The sequence below is a fragment of the Columba livia genome, chromosome 21 (genome assembly GCF_036013475.1).
Source record: "Columba livia isolate bColLiv1 breed racing homer chromosome 21, bColLiv1.pat.W.v2, whole genome shotgun sequence".
Classification (NCBI taxonomy): domain Eukaryota; kingdom Metazoa; phylum Chordata; class Aves; order Columbiformes; family Columbidae; genus Columba; species Columba livia.
Genome location: NC_088622.1, coordinates 867,702 through 891,479, shown reverse-complemented (window position 1 = coordinate 891,479; position 23,778 = coordinate 867,702). Strand labels below are relative to the sequence as shown.

The following is a 23,778-nucleotide window of genomic DNA, read 5'->3' as shown; positions in this document are numbered from 1 at the left end:
AATGAAACGTTTGACGAAATTAACGTGACTCCAGAAGAATCCACCTTTTCCCTGGTCATTAGTGAAGCTCATACTGTATTTCTGGACAGACTGCAGCAGACATGTTGTGATATACATGTGATATACATGTTGTGATATACATCAGCAACTTTGTTCTGAGAACAACCAGCAGCGAAGGGGTCGGAGGTGACGCGGTGGCCACGTTGGCCAGTGAGAGTTCCTGTTCCGAAGGGTTTTCCCAGTGTAAAAATTGTGAATGTATCTATGAACTGGGTGTTACCTTTTAGGTGGCGGTTTGTGCATTAGAGCTGATTTTGTTTGGGGTTGGTAGCTGAAAGGAATGTCTGTTAATAGCTGTTTTGGGTGCTTTTCTTTTTCCCATCTCTGCATAAGCCGCGATCCTGCTGCCCGGTTTGCACCGCACAGGGATTTTCAGCTGAGGATCTCAGAGCACAGCGAGATACCCAGATCGCTCCAGCTGCACAAATCCCCGTTTTCTGATGGCGTATCTGGTAGATGTGAGGATGGATGTATCTTCAGTGGGAGAACTGGTTACAAACCAGCAGAAAATTGTGATGAAAATTGCGCCAGGGTTCTGGCAAGTGCAGGGACGGGTTTCTGTGCAGTTTGGGACACCTTGTAAATCACAGGCAGTTACATTTCAGTTCTCAAACGTTTGGGTTTGTGGCTATGCCGCTGCTGCTGGTTTGAAACTCTTGTTGAGAGATTTGATGCCCATTCTGCTGGGCAGTATTAATCTGTTTGCACGCAAGATATCAATGTATCTCAATTAATTTGCAGAAGAAATTGAGGGGGTTTAGAGCATGCTTAGGATGAACGGAGGCACCTGCACAAACCAAACGCATCGCGCCGATCTCACTTTACCAAAAAGGGCGTTTTCAGGTCGGGGTTGCGGTGTCGGGGTTGATCTCGGCGATTGTCGCACGGACCCGGGCATGGCCGCAAAACCCCGGTACAGCCCCAGCTTCCCTCACTTGATCCGCGCCGCGGGTCGGGACAGGACGGGACATCGCGGCCGCTGCCGCCGGAGTGGCCCCGGGACAGCGCTGCCCGCGCCCCGGAGCGCACACAGGTCAGGCGTCCCGGCCCCCCGGCTGCCCCCGCGGCCCCGCTCCGCACCGGCCCCGCTCCACACCGGCCCCGCTCCGCACCGGCCTCGCTCCGCACCGGCCCCGCTCCGCACCGGCCCCGCTCCGCACCGGCCCCGCTCCGCACCGGCCGCTCGGCGGGGACCCCGCGGCGGGCGGAGCCCGCCCCCTGCTGGGCCGGGCAGGGGCCGCCACGGGCCCGATCCCGCTCCGGCCCCGCTCCCGCCCGCTCACCGGCAGCTCCGCCGCCCTCGCCGGGGCCGCCCGCAAGTGGCATCGCGCCGGCAGCTGCGGCAACTTTCGCTCGGGCTTTCCCGGGGAAAGCTGCGGGTCCCGCTGCGGGCGGATCCCCGTGCGGGTTCCATTGAGGGTCCCGCTGCAGGTCCCGGTGCGGGCGAATCCCGGTGCGGGTTCCATTGCGGATCCCGGTGCGGGTCCCGGTGCGGGCGGCGGGCGCTGCCGGGGCCGCTCGGCCGAGCCCTCGCCCAGCGCTGCCGGAGCGGGAGCGGGTCCGGCTGCGGGGGAGGCGGCGGGAGCTGCTCCCGGAGCCGTGCGGGTTGAACAGCGACCCTGGTTACAGACCTGCGGGACCGGTCACTGGCTCGCGGTACATGGTTATGTTTAGGTTTAGTTGTAACGAATTATTAATCCCCTGGGAGTTTCCCGAACTCGGTCTGGAGGAAGAGCTCAGAGCCGGGATTCTCCGGGACCCGCCGGACCGAGCGGGGCTGCCCCGGGCAGTGGTGCCGCATCTTGGGGCAGATTTTGGCAGCAGCAGCTCCTGGGACGGAGAAGCTCCCATGAGAAGGGAGAAAAGAGGCTGTGGGAAGAAAAATGTATCATAGTGACTGTATAAAGCAGCCCACGCGGACGTTTAAGAGTTTTGTGTCTTCCCCATAGACTGTAGATGGGCAGAAACTGAGCAGCAGCTAATTTAGGGAATCTTTCTGGGTAAACTGTAGGCGATATCCTGAAAAAGAATTTTGCGCGTTGCTATTAACGGCACACTTTAAACGGAAGGCGGACGGGGCATGCGGCTGGTACGGGGTCTGTGGGGTCTGGTTTGGTTTCCGGGTGTTGTGGCGATGGTGCGGAGGGCGAGCAGCGCTGGGCTCGGGGCGGTTCTGAGGTCCAGGTTCCAGGGACCAGCTGCCCCCTGGGCTGGTTCAGAGCGTGGCTTTAGGGGTCGGATCCTCAGGCTCCAGGGATCCACAAACAGCTCTGTGTGGATATGCTAATTCAGCGCTCTAATCATCAGGCCAATTTTGGCTTAGAGAAGCAGAGACTTGAATGTGTCAATTCCATCAGTTTAATCTTCCCTGCGCTATAACAAATACACCAAGCTTATGGGAGGCAGGGAAAACAATGGGAAGATTTTGTGTAATTTGAAGGAGAGAGGCTGTTACCATAAATACTGCTTTATTGTGCAAGCCGAGTGAAACGCTGACACACATGGAGGAAAATAAAGGCAGGAAAAAAGAGCTCTCAGTAGCAATTATCACACAAATCAAGTGACAGCCTCCCCTATTAGCTGGAATAATTTGAGTTATTGGTTAAAATGTAAAGTGCAAGTCTTTGCATATTTAACATGTCTCTCAATTTTTGTTTCTGATTCCCAGATCTATTATAAAGTTATTAAAGAAATTGAGCCAGGAGAAGAGCTCTTGGTGTATGTGAAGGAAGGTGGTTATTCCCTTGGGAACATGGCGCCCAGCATGGAAGGTAAGGCCTCGATTCACCAGACAGGACCTTCTGCCCCTCTCCCAGCAGTCCTGGCCGTGCCGAGCGCCCAGCCGGTGCTGCGCCTGCTCCGTACCTGCCCCTGCTCCCGCTGGCAATAGCTGTGCTGATTTGCACTGTTTCTGGTGAGCTGTCTCAGCCATTGATAGCGAGCAAGCTCTTATTAACCTCAAGCCATGCAACAGGTTAATTTGCTTCTTCTCTTTGAGGGACGTTCTGGTTTTCAATGCGGGTGGAGGTGCCTTTTGAATTCCCAAGGTCACTGTGTTTCTTCAGGTTTAATAAAGATGGGCCAAACGTTTCCAAGGCCAAGCAGAGGGTGGAATTGTTGTTGAACAGAATTATCGTTGCAGAATGTGGACCCTGCCACGCGGCAGTGCTGCAGTGAAGCTCTCGTGCTGAAGGTGCATTGGTGCAGGGAATGGACAGAGGGTGCTGGCTCACTGCCATGTCAGGTTTGGGATTATATTGTCAGTGTTCTCCCCAAAAAAGTTCACAATTTTCCCAAGATGAGCACACAGAGATGACTAATTAGTGTATTCTCAGTGATGGAGTAACACATGCCTTTTCTTTTTGATGTCAGGGAGAAATCAGAAGGAAACCTCGCCGCTGATTTGCACCTCTGTTTCTAATTGGCTTTTCTTTGAAGGAGCAAAAAGTGCTCCTTGTTTTCCATCTCCATCACTCTGTAACATTTATCTGTGTCTTCCTGGTAACGTTTAGTGCTTTTGCCACGTAATTGCTTTCCAATTATAGTAGGCCAACATTAAATATTTGACTTCTTAATACTTTTTACTTTCGGTAATGCTATCTTCCTGCTGCCTCGCACCCCGTTTCCATTCTGAATTAAGAAGAAAGAAAATGCAAAATTGTTCTACACAAAGATAATTATCATAAAAGTCTTTTCTCCGCGCCCAGCGGAACGCTGCAGACCCCTTATCACTGCAGGAATTTGGAGTAGGGCACTTGAACTCCTTTGAGATTCAAGTCTGGTAGATTAGCATGTAGATGCCACATAATTGTGTTCCCCTTGGTTTCTCTGAAAGCTATTAGGCACTGATTTATTTTTCTGTTACATTCCTGCTTTGTCCTGAGTGTTGCTGATGGAACTTAAGATAGACACATATAACCATAGATTTGACAAACAAGACGCAGAGAACAGGCAGCAATTTTTTGTGACTGGGTTTTTCTTTTCCTTTCATCCCTTCTCCCCGTGCGGCGCTGGAGCAGCAAACGCTGTTTGGAGGGCAGTGCTTCATTTGTGCCGCTCAACGAAAGACGAGAACTTTAATGAGAACTTGTTCTGAAGGGCAACGTTTTTATTTTTTGCTGCTTAAAGAAGGAAAAAACAACTGTAATGAACCTGAAGTCTGCAAACCGGGTGTGTGGTATAAAGACAATAAGCAGATACCAGATGGTCTCAGTTCGGTCCTGAGCCTCCTCGTGGCGACACGTGTGGCGTGTGGTCACAGGGCTTTTCATCGGGGTTTGTCAGTTCTCTAATTCTTCTTTTCTTTAAACAGTTCTCTTTGCAAACTCTAATATTCTGAAGCACAAGCATTTCTCATCACCCATCTTTCCTACCTGTGTACAAGCGGTTGTGTTGGTGATGGCAGTGGAATGTTGTTACTGGAGCACGAGCCTGTACAGAGCAGACGGGGTTTGCTCAGTTCAGTGATGTGCGAAGGCCGGAGCTCTGAAACCTCTGTGGCTCTGAGAGCATTTATCGGGTTAGTGCAGTCTCTGAAGCAGGATTTGTTAGTGCCAGCGACACCCTGAGCTCAGCCCGGTGTCTGAGCCGGTGCAGAGCGGCCACGGGCCAGCAGAGCTGACGGGTTGGTTGGTGACGCGGAGCGATGGTGGCGAGGCCGCTCCTCAGCCTGCGTCTGCGGTCGGGACACCCGATGCCGTCAGGTTTGTCTCTTCTCCCCCCACTTGCTGCTTCTGTGCCAAGAATCTTTTCGGTCCATAAACATGATGAAATCTTAAATTTTGCTGGGTAACGTTCATGCCGCTGGTGCGGGTCCAATGCAATAACAGGACATCTGATACTGGAATTCCCCCCCCGCCCATAATAAGTAGTTTGGATTATTTTAATGGTAGGTGATACGCGCTCTGCTGATACTGCTGGGTAGTTCTTTGTATCCTGATTTCCAGGGTTCCCTCCCCGGGGACATAAAACACGTGAGATACACATAGGTTCTATTCTACAAAAGGCCAGTGGATAGGATTTCTCTAGGGAGTAGAGCGGGGCCTGATCCACTTCACAGCAATGTCAGAGTATATGATCTGTCAAAACTAGTTAAAATGGGAGAGATACGGGTATTTTCTTCTCTTAGGTCTCCTTTTTTATTCAAAATCCCTTTTCATCCCCCAAAGGAAAGTCTTGACCCGCTGGATTTTATTTCTTCTCACAACCCTCCGTTCTGCAGTCCAGGAAATCCTGCAGCGTCTCTGTGTTCTGTCCACCCCTTGTGCAGACGGGGTGCAGAACCGCTGTAGGTGCTGCCTGGATGAACAGCAAAGCTTCGCTGGTCGTGTCTCAGTGGTATTTTCTTTTCTAGCTGCGTTTGACTGTTTCCAGTTCGTGGGCATGTCGATACTTTCCGCGTAGGTGTGGAGCACTTTGGGTTTCATCTGCCCACATCGCTGCTTGTCGCAGCCGATGGGATCTGCTCTTTCTTAGTCACCGCAGAGGCAAGTCGCAAACCACAGCCTGAGCTTAACTGGGCTGTGTCGAGAGCGCCGGAGAAAGGAGATCGCTGCCCGGGCGCAGGTGGGGAATCGGCGGTCTGGGTGAGACGCTGCCCGCGCTTGCGCTCGTGTCACAACAGCAAAATTCACCCTGATTTATATAAAACACCATTTCAGTCCTTAAAGCACAGCCTAAGCGGTTGTAACTGTGCAAAACTTAGGACAGACAAGTGCATGGGGTGTTTAAACGAGGGTTTGCTGGAAGGCTGCGGGTTCTGAACAGGGTTCCAGGCCCCCGTTGTCCCCTCCCGCGGGGACGGATCCAGCACAGCGGCGGCTCTTGCCGCGTCTCGCAGGATGTTTCCTCCCTTCCCTGTGAGCTAACGCGCTTTACCACAACCTTTCCTTCGGAAAGTGGAGTTACCAGAAAAAGAGAATAAAACTAATCCGAAGCAGAGCCCGGGGGCAGAGGAGGGCGGGGGAGGACGGGGCCGCGCGGCATCGGGGACCGGCGGCGGCTGCAGAAGCTGCGCGGGTGGAGGAACCCGGAGCTTCCCGGCTCCTCGCAGAGGCCGTTCTCCTGGAGAATTTACAGCTCTGAGCTGATTGTTTGGCTTGGCACCGTGGTCAGGATGCTGCCTTGTAAACTTCATAATAGCTGCCCTCTTTTTAATTTGTTTGACCTTGACTACAATAATTTATTATGTGCATTAGGTCTTTTTTTTAAAAAAAAAAGCACAACAACAAAGAATTTGGCTGCCTTTTCTTTCTTCACGGTGCTCTGGTTTTGAACCCGTCGGGTTTGATGGCGCCCTGAGCTGCTGCCGCTGTGTGGGACGAGTTAAGAGGATAACATTGTAATAGAAAGACATTTTCTTAGGAGCTTCCCCAGGTTTGTGCTGTGGCCATTTGCTCTTCCCGGTGTCTGTCGTTATGGTTTGTCCCTTTCTTCCCTGGCAGCCCCTTTTGAGGAAAAGCTCATTCATCATTTCAAAGAACCTCATGGCAAACAAATGCGGTGCTCCAGAAGTACCCCCAGTGTTTGTGCATCTGCTGATTGTTGTGGGTCTCAAGCAGAGTCCAGGACACAGAGAGAACAACATCTCCTGGGTGTGTGGTGCAGTTCTTTTAATGCCTAAAGTGAAAGCAGCCTGTGGGCACAGCCCACCTTGGGTTCTCTCTGCAGATTTCCTCTTGGTTTGTTTGATAGATCCTCGCAGAATGTCACATCTTTACATCTGTTGGGTACAGCAGACTCCTTGACCCAGCAGTCCAACTCGTCTGTGTGTCTGTTGCAGAAGAGCCCACGTTTCGCTGCGAGGACTGCTACGAGCTGTTCCAGTCCAAGCTGGACCTGCGGCGGCACAAGAAGTACGCCTGCAGCGCCGTGGGCTCCCTGTACGAGAGCCTGAGCGAGGACATCAAGCAGGAGGGACTCGGCGATGGGCAGGTCTATGAGTGCAAGGACTGCGAGAGGATGTTCCCCAACAAATACAGGTACCGGGACACCCAGCCCCGCATTGCTCCTGCATGGTCCTGGCTGGTACTGGGGGATGTGGGGCCAAGGTGGGAGCTGGGACGGCTGATTGACCTTCCCTTTGTCCGCAGGGCTCAGGAAGGGCCTTTTTGGGTTCCTCCAGTGTCATTAGCTATGGGGCGGCATTTTGTTCCACTTTAGTTTCACAGACTGATGCTTTTCATTATCCACTGTTAGAAGCACCCACAGATTATTGGCAATATCAAGTTTAAATGGTTGTTTTCTGAGTCGCCTGTGAGTTCCTCAGGGCGGTGACAGTCGGATGGTGGCTGCATTGCCTTCTGGAGCATCAAACCCAAGTATTTTGGTTGGGGATTTTTTAAGCAAATAATGTGAAGTCATTTTTCGTCAGGGGAAAGACAGAGGCAGCAGCATCCCCGTGCAGGGTTCCTGGTGGACCGGGTGGGCCTGGGAGAGAATGTCCACATCTACCCCACCCATCAATCTGCTGCCTTTTATGTCCTGAGAAAGGCACTAGAACACAGGATCTATCCGGCCAGCTTACCTAGATGGTCTTGTAATTTTTCAGAAGTTAATACAGATCAAATCAGGAGTGCCACTGGGGAACCCAAATTGAGCATTTAGCAGCTGACTAAATAAATAAATGTTTTGCTAATCCCGGTAGGTACTTGCCTCTAAACAGCCTATTAGTTTGTCCATATTTGCTCTAAATAAACTCATAAATCACAGTTAACAGGAGCCTATTTTTGTATATGTATATGAAAGGTATATATTTCTTTGTATGCGTAAAAAATTTAGTAGTGTTAAGAATGCCATTTCTTCAGCGAAATGAATATTGCTGCTTTAAAACGAGTGGATTGGCAGTTTGTGAGGCGCATGAGTGTGAATAGTGATGATGTGAGCTGGAGGCAGGGGGGGCTCTTTGGGGAGCAGCGGGCTGGTGGCTGCAGAGATCCGGGGCTGCAGTCCCACCGAGCCCACTGGTGACAACCCACCTGCTGCAGGGCTGCCCTTGTTCCTAGTGCTGCGCTTTAATGTTCCTATTAAAACATAGCGCTGCTTTAAAGTTCCATAGGAGTGGTTTAATATCAATCTGTAGGGGATTTCAGGCAGCAGCAGGTTTCACGTAAATTTGTCAGAATTCACAGTAAGAAAGAGAGTTCATAACTCAATTAAACTCCACCAAAGGATGCAAAGCTCCTTCCTTTGTTTCTGAGGACTGGCCTGGGAGGGGCAGCATTTCCAGCGCCCTCGGTACATTTTACAGCACTCGGTCTTCACTGGGATGGTTTCCAGGCTCCAAAGCTGCCTCGCTGCCACCGGCGGTGCCGTCCCCGGGTGTCCCCAGAGCTCTGCGGGCTGACTGGGGACAGTGGGTGGGCACAGGGAGGAAGAGCACCCCGTTCTCTCTCTGAAAAGCCATCGCTGCCCTGGCCCCGCTCCAGCAGCCACTTCGCTTCGCCATCATCATCCTCCTGTCCTGGGAGAAGCTGCCAGTTGGCAGGAGTTGAAATTGCCGAGTTAAGTAATAAAAGATGTCTGACATTTAGAAGTGAAATGTGTTTGCACCTTATCACGTTTCTTTCCAATGTTAAGTTGCTGTGTTCTGGGAAGCCGTGGGCTTTGTGCCCGTGCAAACGGCAACGTGATAGTCTCAGCAGCAACAGCTAATATCTTGTCTTTCCCTGCGGGGATGCCGTAGGAATCTTGGTCACAAAGCGCTCGTTTTTCCCTTCAGGAACCTGCAGGGTCAGGTCTGCTTTTACCTTCCTTCTCCTCCCTGTAAACGGACTCAGGTTTTTAATAAGATATATTCTAAAACACAGCAATGTTTGGAGGCAGAATAGGGCAGTGAAATAAAAGCCAAAAACCGAAGCGGTATTTGCGTCTTGCTGCCCCATGGTCACTGTGCCGCTCACCTGCTTTCCGCAGAGAGTTCTGCAGCGGTGCTCAGCAGCGGGGCCTGGAGACCCCTCCGGGCTCGCGGCCGTTTCTCTGTCACCATCTATAACCTTCTCTCTGGGTTTCAAACCTTGTGCCGTGACGGTGTGTGCTGTGTCCCCGGTGCCGGTTCGGGTGGCTCAGCCGGTGTCTCTGTCCCCCAGCCTGGAGCAGCACATGGTGATCCACACCGAGGAGCGCGAGTACAAGTGCGACCAGTGTCCCAAGGCTTTCAACTGGAAATCCAACCTGATTCGGCACCAAATGTCTCACGACAGCGGGAAACGGTTTGAATGTGAAAACTGTGTTAAGGTACGGGGCAGGACGCGGGGACCGCGGGCAGCTTTGCCTGGGACAGGCGCGGGGACCTGGGGAAGGGGCCCAGGGGGACACACGCCAGCCTGCTTTGCTGGCCTGGCCGTGAGGCGGAGGGTGGTGACACGGAGACAGATCACTGTGGCTGTGGAGCTCAGCCTTGCCCCGAGGAACCCGCCTTTGGGTGCTGGAGCATCTCCCGAGGTGGCAGGTGACGTTGTGCAGGAGGTGAACACCTTGCCCTCCCAACACCAGGAGCGGTGGTGGCAACAAACGGCAAACATCACCAAGCTTTTCACATAGACGCTTCTCACCTGCCGCTCCGTGTCCCCCCTCAAGGCGCTTTCTCTCCCAGGTGTTCACGGACCCCAGCAACCTGCAGCGGCACATCCGCTCGCAGCACGTGGGCGCGCGGGCGCACGCCTGCCCCGACTGCGGCAAGACCTTCGCCACCTCGTCCGGCCTCAAGCAGCACAAGCACATCCACAGCACCGTCAAACCTTTCATATGTAAGTTGTCCTGTAACCGCACGGATCCCCGGGGCCCCCGCTACGAGCTGCCCCTGCGGGAGCAGCCTCAGTGGTTTTATACGTCAGAGCACAGGATGAAATTCCACAGCCTTTCTTTTTCTTTCTCGTTCTTTTTGCGTGCTCCCTGATTTTCCAGCAAACATCCGTGGCAGTTTGTGACTTTCCTGACGAGTTAAAAGCCGCGTCTCTCAGCAGTCCTAGTGATGCCATTTGCTCGTATCTTTTCTTCCGCTCATCTTTTTTTCCTTAATAATTTTTGAATGTTCATGTTGGTGACACAAATAAATAGCTGACACAGCCTGATCGGAGTGTTGTTCAGGGTGCCTCAAATCCTGTAGCTGTAGTAAAGAATTTGGAACAATCACAGACACAAGAAGGTTTTTTTCCTTCTTTATTTACTGCATGTTTCATCTAGATAATGCTGGGGAGCCAAATAAATAGCAGATTAACTGTGTCCTCAGTGCTCTCTTTAGTGCGGTGTTTCCAAAAGGGCCTTTTCCCCCGAGAGCCGTTCATCTCATCCCTTGTCGTTCTCAGGGTTGTATATTTCTTTAATTGACACAGCACCTATGGGGTTTGGTAAGAGTGCAGAGCAGCGGCTGTGTCACAGCAGCTCGGGGAGCCGCGGGGGCTCCTCCCGACGCTGCTTGGCCAGCGCGGTTCAGGCGCGGGACGGGATCTGGGTTTGATTCCGGCTTTGATGTCCCGGTAGGGAAGCCACTGAACCCACTTCTGCCTTCTTTTCCCCTATTGCTGTAATGGGAACAGCATGCAGGAGTATCCTGGGAGACTCGTTTCATTAATGTGCTCTGAGATAATCAGATGGGTGTCAGTGGAGGAAGAAAAAATACTCTTATTGCTCATTTTGATGCAATCCTTCATTAGATGACGGGCACATGAAAGAGATAATTTGGATCTCATAGCATTGCTGCAGTGAGATGAATGATTTCTTCTCATAATCTCCTCACTCTCACCTCATAAGAATTAGGGGTTGTCAGTCTAGATCAGCGTGCAGAGCAGCGCGCGGCGGATTCCGCCGGCTCAGATGTGCCAGGTGGAGTCACATGCGTGAGTATGGAACCCATTAGCGGGGAGCGAGGAGCCGCTGCCACGCTTTGCTCTCCCGTTCACGGAAGACGAGAGTTCGTGCGTGTGCGTGTTTGGTTTTTACACTGCTCCACTTGGCTTAAAAACATCCCCAAACTGTAACTTTATAACCGCAGAACAGCAAGAGAGGGGCAGGACACAGAGTTATTAAATCATTGTATAACTGGAGACCTAAACAAACATTTTCCATTTTTCCTTATTTTAGGAGGATGATGTGAGTCCTCATACCTGTCACGCTTTTCTTTAGAGAATTTTGTTAAGTTTTAATAATCTTTGCTTGGAATTTCAATAGAAGGGACTTCCCCTTATATTTTCAGAGCTGCCAGTGAAATATTCTCCGGGCAGTCATTTCATATTCAAGCACTGGTGGAAATTCTAAAGATTTAGGAGAAAATAAAGGGAAAGTCACACTTGTACGTACCTGTCGGTATAAGGCGGGAGGGGGGGATGGAGGGATGGGGACTTTGAGCGGGAGGATGGGGTGTCAGGAGAACCCGGGTTGGGGTGAACAACACACCTTCCCTCCCGTTGTCTCACTTGCCGTGTTTACAAAATGGTGATAACAGCAATTCTGCTGGGAAAGAACCGCGTGAATTCACCGGGCAGCAGAATTTATTCCGATGTTGAAAGAGGCATCGGATAATAAAAAGTTACAGTGTTTTGATATATCGAAAAGTTTGGGTGGGATTTTTTTCGAACTTTGCCTGTTCCTTCCACACCAGCAAAGTCTGTAGGTGAAAGAGGTCATTAAAACATCACGTTTTGAGAGCTCGGTATTTACAGGTTGTTAAAGAAAACATTGATGTAGCATTAACGTAGCATTGCTAAGGTGTCTTAATAACATAATGCATACAAGATCTCACGCCACTTCTATTTGAACTGAGGCCCGGCTGGCGAAGTATTTATAGGACATCCCTATGGAGCGGTTACCCGCTATTAATGGTATTAAAGAAAGGGTGGGTTTGATTAAATGAGGCAAAGTTCTTCTCCCTTCAGCCTTCAATACTTCCTGCCGTGCCAGGACTACAGGGAAAGCAGATCAAATAAATAGGTATTATCATTGAAACGCATCGTTATCTTTATTGAAACTTTTAAAGAGACTGTTAGAGCAGGAGTAGCACATCTCATCAGACTAACGCAGGGAGCTGCTTGTTGAGACATTCTCCGGTAAGGACGTTTATTGAAGGGAAATGCGTTATTATTGTACTTTTTACCTCTTGTCTTCTGTCTGTGGGGAAAGGGGAGGGGGCGGCTGGGGAAGCTCCTCACCAACCCCCGGCCAGTTCCTGGTAATTTCATATCGCCTTTGCTGTTGGTTTCTGTTGACGCTTTAGGTGAGGTCTGTCACAAGTCCTACACGCAGTTCTCCAACCTGTGCCGGCACAAGCGGATGCACGCGGACTGCCGCACGCAGATCAAGTGCAAGGACTGCGGGCAGATGTTCAGCACTACCTCCTCCCTCAACAAGCACCGCCGCTTCTGCGAGGGCAAGAACCATTACAGCCCCGCCGGGATCTTCGCCCCCGGCCTCCCCCTCACGCCCACCTCCATGATGGACAAATCCAAGCCCTCTCCCACCCTCAACCACGCCAGCCTGGGGTTTAACGATTATTTCCCATCCCGCCCGCACCCGGGGGGTCTCCCGTTCTCCCCGGCCCCCCCGGCCTTCCCAGCCCTTACCCCGGGCTTCCCGGGGATTTTCCCACCCTCTCTGTACCCCAGGCCCCCCTTGTTACCACCCACCCAACTGCTCAAGAGTCCCCTCAACCACACTCCGGACGCAAAGCTGCCCAGCCCCCTGGGGAACCCGGCGCTTCCCCTCATCTCCGCGGTGAGCAACAGCAACCAGGCCGCGGCGGGAGAGGAGAAGTGCGAAAGCAGCCTGGAAAACTCCTACCTGGAGAAGCTAAAAGCCAGGAACAGCGACATGTCCGACGGCAGCGACTTCGAGGACGTCAATACAACCACGGGCACAGATCTGGACACCACCACTGGCACCGGGTCGGACCTGGACAGTGATGCAGAGAGTGACAGGGACAAAACGAAAGATAAGAGCAAACCGATTGAGAGCAAGCCAGATTTTGTCAGCAGCTCTGTGTCTGCAGGCTCCAACAACAACACGAGTGAGATCCCTCTCTTCTATTCTCAGCATTCCTTCTTTCCTCCCCCCGAAGAGCACCTGCTGCCGGCCACGGGAGCAGCCAATGACTCTATTAAAGCTATCGCCTCCATTGCCGAAAAATATTTTGGGCCTGGCTTTATGGGGATGCAAGAGAAAAAGATGGGTTCGCTCCCCTATCATTCCATGTTCCCCTTTCAGTTCCTCCCCAACTTCCCCCATTCTCTCTACCCTTTCGCGGAGCGGACCCTCAATCACAACTTGCTGGTCAAGGCAGAACCAAAGTCACCCAGGGACCTCCACAAGGTGGGCAGCACCAGCTCCGAGTCGCCCTTCGATCTCACCACAAAGCCAAAAGAGATTAAGCCAATCTTGCCGCCACCCAAGGTCCTGCCAGCCCCGGCCTCCGGGGAGGAGCAGCCGCTGGATCTGAGCATCGGCAACCGCATCCGGGCCAGCCAGAACGGAGGAAGAGAGCCACGGAAAAACCACATCTATGGGGAAAGGAAGCTGATGGCAAGTGAAGTCTTACCCAAGATTTCCCAATCTCAACTGCCTCAGCAGCCGTCCCTGCATTACGCTAAGCCATCACCCTTTTTCATGGACCCCATATACAGGTATTAACATACCCTGCCTTAAGCGTTTCCCTAACGAGCTCGTTTCCTAGCTGGCCTCGCACCTGGAGGCAGATGGGGATGTGGGGTGTTCAGAAGGCGCAGCAGAATCTGCTGCAGCTGCTCGAGCTGCTCTCTATCACAGCACCTTGAATTTTCTGAATCGAAAGGGCTGAATAATTGAAAGGAGTGCTTATAGTCAGTATGTATAAAGAACACATCCTTATTTTGATAAAGAAGAAACTTGACCTGTTTAAGGACTCTCCCATGAGCCAACGCTGAGATGGCACTTGCGCTGGGGAAATCCCAGAGGTTTGATCCGATAGGAATGTGGAGTTGAGGGGCTGGGAATGAGTCGGCAGCCCCGGGAAGCGCTGCGCGGTGGCCTTTGTGCCGCTTCACCGTGCTTCCTCCTCACCCCCTTCGCTCTCTAATTCTGTTCTCTTAGAGCTTTTCAGTTCACAGGAACAGCCGTTGTGGACCCAGCCTTTTGAAATGTTTTTAGGTCTGGAGTAACAAGTACTGTGTAACTACATGGTAATGTGTTATTATCTGGATTTCTCCCAGATAGATTCATCACAAACTCAACTTTCTTAGGAGATAACAAGGGGTTTCTAGTTTCACTTGAAACGGCTGGTTTTTGGGGAAGGCCCGATTCGCTATTTCATGCCCAGAATAAGCTGAACGTGGAAGGCATGTGTAAAGCAGACGGGATGAAGTTATCCAAATGCCAGTTACACTTCCAGAAGGAAGGAATTCAGAAGATGATGTATGAGGCAGACTTGAGCCTTTTGTTGTTTTAGAGCTATTTATAAAACCTCTTTCTAAATGGAAACTGGTTTAAGGGGAGGGTCCCTGTTTGCATATTACCCATCTGGGCACTGGCACTGCGCTTGTTCTCCTCCTGTATTTGTCACACAGCAAATACCGTTTGCTTCTTTCTAGCAGAGTCCAGTGAAAAGAGATGTCCCAAACCGGTTTGATTGAGCCATTAACATGGCAATTAATTCTCCCTGAGGACAGGATGCTTCATCCATCTCAGTCCACGGGTTTGACCCCGAGGGCCCCTGGGCTCTGTGGGACTGAGCAGCCGGTTCCTGGCAGCGGGTGGTTTGTTCTCGGGGTCTGGAGCATGCCCGGGCTGCGGCGTGAGCCTCGCTGCGGTCCCCGGGGCTGGACAGACTCACAGACACCGCGGAGCGATCGTGTCAGCGCTGGGACGGGTCGCCCGGGTGTTCAAAGGGCTGCGAACGACAACCGGGCTGGAAACACGGGCTGGGAGAACAGCACCTATGTCACTGCCCTGCTGCCTTGTACGGGTGATAACTGTGGGAAAAAATGATGTCAATGTCTAGCCAGGCCAAGGAGCTGTCAGCCGGGACGAGGATTAGCGAGCCCGCCTTGTTGCTGTTGAGAAAGCGTCTCTCGCCGTGCCAGCGCGCTCGGGGCTGATGCTGTTCCTCGCTGACACGCTCCCATCTGTGATGGAAACGGCCACATCACACCCGGGACACGTACGTGTTCTGTCTGGGGCCCACCGTGCCCATCTCCCCCCGCAGGAATCCCTGGTGCTGTGAACAGTCCCGCACATTCTTGTAGAAAGCACTAGTGGAAAGAAGTAAATAAATGGGATAGTCAGGCAAAATCGTGGAGTTAGCGTAGGATCCTGCCACCTCTGGGCATTCTCAGTAGGAATGTTAAAATAACATGGGCTGAAAAAGCCGTTGCCAATTAAAATAGCAGCCTCGGGAAAACGGTAAAGGTCCAGAAGACAGATGGAAGTGGAGGATGGGGGCATCGTTTGTTGCATTCCATGGGATGCATATAGTTTTAGTAATATATTAAAATAGAAAGTCAGTGGTGGAGTCGCTTGTGAATCAGACTTCTGATGTAATGAGCTAAACAGCAGAGCTTCCAAGTCCCAGCTTAAAAAATATGGAAATATTTTGTTTCTAAACTTCTCTTTATCAGACTCTCTCACATCATTTGGCTCCTTCGTTTTTCTCCCAAAGGCCACTTAAATCCTTGACATTTTCTCCTGGTGATCTAATACAGCGCAGCCAGACAGCCCGCAATCAGCGCGGCTTTCAGCTCAGCCTGCGAAGGTAATGTTCTCAGGCACAGGGCTCAAAAGCAGCTTAATCCTCTGCTCGCTGCGGAATCCGGCTCTGACGAGGACCTTTGTGCGTCGCGTTCCCACCGCCTGACGTGGGGAGATGGCGCAGCCGCGCGAAGCGCCGCGGGTGCCCGAGGTTTGGGGTTCCTGGTGCCAGGAGCCGGCGCTGCCGCGGCCGGGGGCTTCCCTGGGTGGCTCCAGCACCTCGCGGGGGTGACACCTCCCTGGTCGGGGTGTTGGTCACCGAGGTTTTGCTGTTTTACCTTGTGCCAGGGAGAAACTTCTCGATGTTGTTTTACGGCTTGGTGTTTTTCTGAGAACTCATGCCCGTAACAAAACCAGTGCCTTCCAAAGCATCGTAATTATGGCTGCGTTTCAAATCCAGCTCTTCTCTTTTCTTCTACCTAAGAAAAATTAAATGCAGATTAAGTACAGTTCGCTAAATAGCACGCTGCATGACTCTTCTTTTAAACTCTTTGGTAATTTGATCCACACACCAATCAGCTGAAATGCAGCAAAATAATTTGCTCTCATTTATGCTGGACTAATGTTGTTAAAATTACTCTTACTATGGGATTTCTGCTGGTGTAGCTGAGATGGACTCAGTTCCAGTAATTTAAAGATGCAGCTGCATTTATTGGCGTTACTTTCATAGCACTTTTTCCCGTGGAGGATGTTTCGGTTTCTCTTTTTGGGTGATCTCACATGACAGTTTAATGCAATAGAATATTTTGTGAAAGAAATGCCAATATTTTCAAAAAAAGGACCGAGCTTCAGGATCGCTTCTGCACCATAAGGTGCTTAAGCAAGGAATATTTGACCAGGCCAGATTGCTATCAGAACAGAACTCGTTCCTGAGTTGCATCAGAAATCTCCCACCCGTTCCTAACTGTTTAGATTGTTGTCTGAGTACACTTGCCAAATAAACTCAATGCATATTATATCTCAGCTGCAAGGGAGGAAATAAATATGAAACACCTAATGTTTTCAGCACGCTTGGGGCTGCGAAGTCGGGCCTGGTGTTAACTCTTAAGCCAAACGCTCACAGACAGTTGTTTTCCATGCAGCGGCTGCCCACTATGGACTCTCGAGCTTTTCCCACTGAAACGGTGCTTTTGCTGTAAATGTGATTCTTTTCATGACGTTTCCCAACAACAGAGACTTAGACAGCGCTGTCGTGGAGGCGTGAGTTCTCACAAGGAAAGATCAGAATGTTTTCTTAGTCGCCAGGCTGCTGGCTGAAAAAACACTGCCCAGAGGAGGGGCTCTGTTTTCATATCATTCCCAGCGCATTTTGGGGTAACGCGGGTCATAATTCGTAGTATGCAGTAGGAGCGGGAGAAACGTTTGTGTCAGCAGGGGAATAGCCTCCTGTGTGTGACCTTTGGCGGTGTGTTGGGTACGTAACCCTCTGTGTTGTTGTCCAGCAGGGTGGAGAAGCGGAAGGTGACGGACCCTGTGGGTGCCCTCAAGGAGAAGTACCTGCGACCCTCCCCGCTGCTTTTTCACCCCCAGGTAAAAGCAGGGACGTTGTAACGCGGTGTTGGTTGAGTGCTGAGGATTCTGAGATGGAGCTGGTGCAAACAGGTCACTCGGATCAGACCCGTTCTGGTCCAAGGGCCTGACTGGACACTGCAGTTTTCCGCCAGTTACTTGCAAACACTTTTTCCATGCTGGCAGTGAGGATGGCGGGGGTTGTGCCATGCTGTTCCGTTCACATGAACAGAACAGGGATGAGGACTGGACAACTCGTGTCATCTGCCACGCTCCCCTTTCACACGCCAGATATGCCTGCAAACCGTTTCCATTGGGAGCACCCCGTGCCGTCATTCATGGCGGTGCAATGTGGAGAGACCCCCAGCACCCGAGCAGGACCCTCCCTTACATCTTCTGGAGAGCGTGAAGGCGCAGGGCGGTGGGAATGGGGGTTCAGTTCTGCCTGCGCTGGCGGGTGACGTGTGTTGTCCCCCTGCACAGCTCTCCTGGCCTCAGGCCTCCCGGCTCCGCAGCGACACCGCAGCGGTGGTGCCCAGGCTGCCCGCCGGCCCCGCGGCGTCACCCGTTCTGCTCCGGCCCCGCTGCCGTGAGCACACGCTGGGCTCTGTGCTCCTTATTGTGCTCTCCTTTATATTCACATGCATTGTTCTCCCCTGATAGTGTTTCCCACCTTAGATAAATAACTCGCAGGTTTGTGAAAGCTGGATCCTGGTTGCTTTCACAGCTAAACTTAGTTCCCTCATTGTTTCGCATCAGCCTCAGAGTTTGGTTAATAACTTCCCCCGATTTTTCCTTCATCCAGGCTGGATAATGGTGACAGGCTGGCCAGGAACATCCTGTGTTTGTGTGGGTTAGAATAGTGGGGATATCTGCCTGTAAAGAATCTGATAGCAGGGAGGAGCTAGTGTGGCAAAGCAACCCAACGAGACGATGAGAACCGTCCAGACGCTGAGCGGGAGCGAGGATTGGGTGGAAGGTTATTAACATTGTTCCCGAAACCCTGACCACGTCCTCTTCCCATGGCAATGAAAAGATGTGGAAGGTCTGGTTATCTCTAATAGCTTGTCACACAGAATAGCCTAAAATTTACAATCACGCGAGCCCGAAACTTCCTGGTAACTCATTTTTAAGAAAGCGGGTTGCTGTGTAGAGATCACTCGATCTGGAGAGCGGCTGTTCCCGTGCTATGTCATCCATCGGGTGTTTCAGGTGCGGTGAGCCAAGACAGGTCATTTGTTCAAGAATAGGTCAGATTTTTCCTGCCAGATCCCCATCCAATGTTATCCTGGATCTTTTTCTAAGAAATCTTGGTTTCAAGGGCTCCTGTTTCTGTCTTTGTTAAGACCGACGTTCACATCGCAGGTCAGTCAGCCCATGCTCTGCCTGCGTGTCACTCCCAACACAAGTCTGGGCTCAGCCCTTTCCCTGTCAGCGGTTCCCCAGCCCTCACAGGGGCCCAGGCTGGGCGGTGATTGAGCCCGACAAAGGCTCAGCATTCGGAGATGCTTTCCCTCTCAAACTGAATTTCAGGCAACTTTTATTTCTTAGCCAGTCATTGCCAGTAGTTTCTCTGCTCCGATGGAAGTTATTCTTACATTGTCTATTTTAAATGAAACTCTGGACAACATAAATAAATGGTGTAACTTTTTGATAACTTAATGAAAAACCTTTCCTCACCTGTTAAGTTTCTTTTCTTCTCCCCTTCTTTTTTATTATAACCAGGCGGTTGTTCCCTAAATAGCAAAGTGCCTTTACCACTGGAGAGGCTGCGGCCGGCGTTTAGAATTTTAAAATAAGCCTCCGGCTATCAAGGCAGCAAACATCTCTGACTAAGTGCCTAAAGAACAGGGCACAACAAAAGAGATCTGCAGGTACTGCGGCGCGGGGCTGAGCGGCACAGCTCCGAGAGATCCGGAGAGCATTTTAACGTGATGGTTTTGTTACATGACTGGCAGCTGGGGCAGAGCTTTTGCTGTAAATGATCAAGTAACCTTTTCAAGTGGCTGGCGCTAAGTATTACTTACTATTTATCATGGGCCGGGAGCCTCCAACTAAGGGGCTGTGGATCTATTATCGAGAAATGGGTTTTACTACTCCTCTTTTTTACAGCTTATGAATGGTTGTCAGCCTTCCACAATGTATTCTGTGGTGATTAAGACAACTTTTTTTTTCATAGTCATACATTTTAAACAATATCTTGGCTCTCTCTCCCCGCCCCGAGCCCAGTTTAATAAAGTGCAAACGTGCAAAAGGTCAGCCCTTCCTGTACAATAGAGCATCGAGATGTGATCTATGGCTTCCTACCGCCTTCCGCCGCTGTCCCGCTCGGGCTCCCCGTGTCGGTGAGAGGAGGCAGCTTTACTGCCGCCTTGTTTGTTTTATCCGTGTTCTCTGCTCGGTGCCTTGAAAGTGCTCTCGAAGGCGCATAAAACCGAGCGCTGGAGATGTCAGCCCGCTCCTCTGACCTGCGCCTCTCTCTTGGATTCGGATTTCCTGTCTCGCTTTAGTGAAAGCAAAAGCGCTTTTCTTTACGTAGGATCCTTATGCGGAGCCTCTTTTTGCGCACAGGCTGGCTCTTTTCTTGCCTTTTTAGCTTTCTCCTCCTCCTGTCTCCCCAGGTTTTCTCCCTCTTTGTGGTCTGGTATTTCATCCAGTGTTTATGTGAGGATGTGGCTATTGCTGAGACACAACCCGAAGCTGATACGGGCTTCCAGAAACGTTTCACGTGGCATCTCGTCCCTCGGCCTGTCCGTGTGCCGCCCCATCCCAGCGGCACCCACCTGTGGGTCCTGGTGCTCCCACACAAACTCATCCTGCCACAGCTCACATTTTGGCTGGAATCCGGGGTGCTCAGCCATCTCCCACCCGTCCTTCTGTCACCTTCACTGGCTCCCGAGCCTTTGTCACACAGAACTGAAGCGCTGGGCTCTTCGCTGGGCAAGTGGCCTCACTCCGTCCTGGGGCTGATCCGAGTCCTGCTCTCCCAGCCCCAGCCCCTGGGTCAGAAATCAAACCTCCTCGCTTGCCCAGACTTTGGTTGAGTCTGGGAAGAGGCTTTGGGTGGTGAGTTTGGCACCCAGCAGTTGGCCATGGTGTTTGATTTCAGTGTCAGCCCTGGAAAAAGAGAAACCAAAAGTGTTCTGAGATAATTTTTAATCTAAAGTGCTGCAAGTAAGCACATGCACATTGCAAAAGGTGAACAAGCGCCTAATTTCTAAGATCCGATGCTTAGGGCATGGCTTGTATCTTTTCTGATTTCTCTGAGCCCAGTACAGTGTTTTTCCTGGCTGGATTCAATGGCTCCGTTTCACGCTGTGCAACCAGCTTCTGGGAGTGAGAGCAAACACCAGCAACAGGCTCTGCCCAGCATCCTGGCGCTAAAAGACATGTTTTATGCATCAGATACTGTTCTTCCCGTGGATTTTTATGACACGAGCTCTCGCCTTGCACTTGTAGATGTCAGCCATAGAAACGATGACGGAGAAACTGGAGAGTTTTGCAGCCATGAAGGCGGACACTGGCGCGTCCCTGCAGCCCCTTCCCCACCACCCCTTCAGCTTCCGGTCGCCGCCGCCCACGCTGTCGGATCCCATCCTGCGCAAGGGCAAGGAGCGCTACACCTGCAGGTGAGAACCTCACCCCCTGGGGACGCTGCGTCACCACGGGCACGGAACGGAGCAGCTTCACACGGACGTGGAAAGGGAGAACAGAATTAGAACAGAGCATTCTCATGACTAATTCGCTCTGAAATAGCATGTTTTGTCTGGTAGAAAGTCAGCGTCTTCTATTTTCTTTGTAATTCTTTAATAACCTCGAGAGCAGATCTGGAGATTCTCAAGCAAACACAATTGTCCAAGCCAAGTCTCTCGTGTGTGGCAGCAAATGCCACAGTTGCCAACGTGAGTGCGACCTCAGCTACGTCTGATCTCAGCCACATCTGGTCTCAGCAATGCACAATAACGCGATTTAGAACACAGCATACTGCAAACCGCTTTTTCAAACACACTTGTATCCACAGAAATACTTACACATCCTTTGCAGCGCTAAAAGCTTTTAGCGGAGCAGATCAGCAAAGGAATAAAAACCTGTATCTGCTTATAGAGTTTGACCTGCAGCTACCAGAGGTTCTTGTGGTGGCTCCCGCTGCATTTTTCTTGCGGGCGGTAAGTGGGTGTATATTTTGTTTGATGTATCTCCTGTGTTCAGTTTTGCTGCAAAGCTGTGGGCTCGCCTCCGCATCTTCCGCCCTCAGCACGTGGTGCCTGCAGCTGTTAGTGCACAAAGGGGTTTTTGGATGGTGGGCGCTGGTGGGGCCGTGTCTGTGGGCGACCTGACGCTTCTGTGGTTCTCACCCCAGGTACTGCGGGAAGATCTTCCCGCGCTCCGCAAACCTGACGCGGCATCTGCGGACGCACACCGGGGAGCAGCCCTACAGGTAACCCCGAAACACCCCACTCGTTCTGCCCCCGTGAAACCCCCTCCCACACCCCACTGGTTCAGCCCCCGTGAAACCCCTTCCCACACCCTCCTCACTCACCCGCAACAAACCCCTTCCCACACCCTCCTCATCCACCACCCTGTTCTTTCTTCTCCTCTCTGTAAAGCCGTGCCAACACAATACCGCAGTCCCGTAGCATTACATATAATGATTCATAGGATTGTATATTATGTGTACCAGCCAAAAATAATCAGGCCTGGCAGCTTGAAGATAGACACTTAACTTATATTTAGATGTATGCTGGCAAACGAGTGGTCTGATTTGCAGCGTTGTTTAACACTCACATTAACCATTCATCTCAGGGACAGCTGAAGGTGCTGAATGTCTCTGAAAATCGGGCTGTTTTGAAGGGCTTGCCAGTAAGTAACTGCTGGGGCTAGCTGGGCTTTTTCCTTTTCCTAATGCATACCAGAGGTGTCTGGAGCAGTGGATCAAGAAAAGAAAAGCCCTGTAGTCGATCTGCTTTAAAATCTAAGTTAGGGGGTTGCGCCTTCAGTCTCCTGAGCCACCTTTTCTGCTGGTTGTGGACGAGCTGGTCTGATTTTTAGGCTTCGGTTTGCCCTGCGTCCTGGATTTGTGGTTAGAATAGGTACATACATGAGCAAAACTGAAAGAATGATGAATTGAGAGCTCACTGCAAATCAAGCATTGTGTTCTCCATAATGTGAGTAAGTGTTTCGCACATTTTCAAGCAGTAGTAACAATTCAAACAGTTTCATTTTTGGTAGCGAAGATTATGGTATTTCCATACACAGTCATAAGTTCACAACAAAGCAAATGTAACAGTTATTATATAAAGAGAAACACAAATTTATGAGCAGCAAAAGGCCATGTGGTCAAATACATCAAATTCTTATGCTCGGTTTAACTTAAGGAGCCGCTCTCTCCCACATTGTGATCCCTGGTACACACAGAGTCACAGTTTTTTTCCGTACAGAGTCATCCAGAATGTTGAGTGTAGACATTAGGTAAATTAAGAATGTAACAAACCCTCTCCAAAGCAGACACACATTTTGGAACCATTCCCCATTCTGATTTTTTCACTTGCGTTATTTGATATGCCTTAAATGAATGCTGTGCATTCACTATACAGCCTGTCGGACTGAAACGCTTGTTCCTGATTTTTCGGAGATGGTTAGTCCAGTTTTCTTCCAAAAAAGGAGACTTGCAACTTAACAAAGGTTAGGAAAACAGAGGTTTATTTGATCTGGTCTTCTCCCAGAAAACGGCCCGTGTGTTTGTTTTGTACCAGAGGTTTGACTTCTGGACAATGTTGCATTCTAACAGCACTCCGGAGGGTTAGTGCTGCGGTTACAGGAGAGCTTAATTGTCATTGGTTTGATTTTCCTCCCTGAGAACTGAGATTTCCAACTTCTGCAGCAATAGCTGTTTGGAAAGCTTGTTTTTAAGTGCCGACGTTGCGCAGGTAAAAGGAGGTGGCTGACTGTTCGGTGTTTTCCGGGTGTCTTTCTTGCAGCTTTTCTTCTGATTGTTTAATGATTTTTCTTTTGCCTCTGTCCGTGTTATTCGTCCAAGCAGGAATTTCAATGTTCTTAGTGCTGACGTGAACGAACCAAATGTCCAAGTGTAGATAAAAGAGCAGGCAGGCCAAAAAGTCAGGTGCTTTGCTTTTGATTCCTGATTGTCCTTGATAAGCGATGTGTTTTTACCGAGTCGCTTACATTTTCGAGGTGTCTATTTAATTATGGATAAAGTAGGAATTAATAGCACTTGAGCAATAAGGAGGCAAATTAATTCTTATTATTAAGTGCTACGTGTTTTTTGGAGAGTGAGAAATACCTGTAATATGCTTCCTAAAAAATGCACTTATTTGAAAGGATTTAAAGATAATATCCTATACAGTGAAACTAGACCTGCCGCTTTTCACTCTTCCACACCAAACCCAGATTCGGCAGCGTGTATTTCACAAAGGACTCGCAAACCCAACTGCTGCTGGCAGAGAAATGCACGTTAGGTTGGGCTTGTGAAAACCTGGAAAC

At 50.8% G+C, this 23,778-nt stretch overlaps 1 protein-coding gene across 3 annotated transcripts in view; it reads left to right on the top strand.

The window, feature by feature from the left end:
- The window catches only part of PRDM16 (PR/SET domain 16), a 223,021-nt gene that overhangs the window by 185,121 nt on the left and 14,122 nt on the right, over window positions 1-23,778 (top strand). For 2 of the 3 annotated variants that reach the window (XM_065037841.1, XM_065037838.1), the window contains exons 5-12: window positions 2,729-2,831; window positions 6,842-7,040; window positions 9,147-9,294; window positions 9,653-9,806; window positions 12,269-13,670; window positions 17,211-17,298; window positions 20,737-20,906; window positions 21,638-21,715. In XM_065037841.1, the coding sequence (XP_064893913.1) occupies window positions 2,729-2,831; window positions 6,842-7,040; window positions 9,147-9,294; window positions 9,653-9,806; window positions 12,269-13,670; window positions 17,211-17,298; window positions 20,737-20,906; window positions 21,638-21,715 (2,342 nt within the window). The remainder of the gene's footprint in view (window positions 1-2,728; window positions 2,832-6,841; window positions 7,041-9,146; window positions 9,295-9,652; window positions 9,807-12,268; window positions 13,671-17,210; window positions 17,299-20,736; window positions 20,907-21,637; window positions 21,716-23,778) is intronic. The other variant, XM_065037840.1, reaches the window with a different exon arrangement.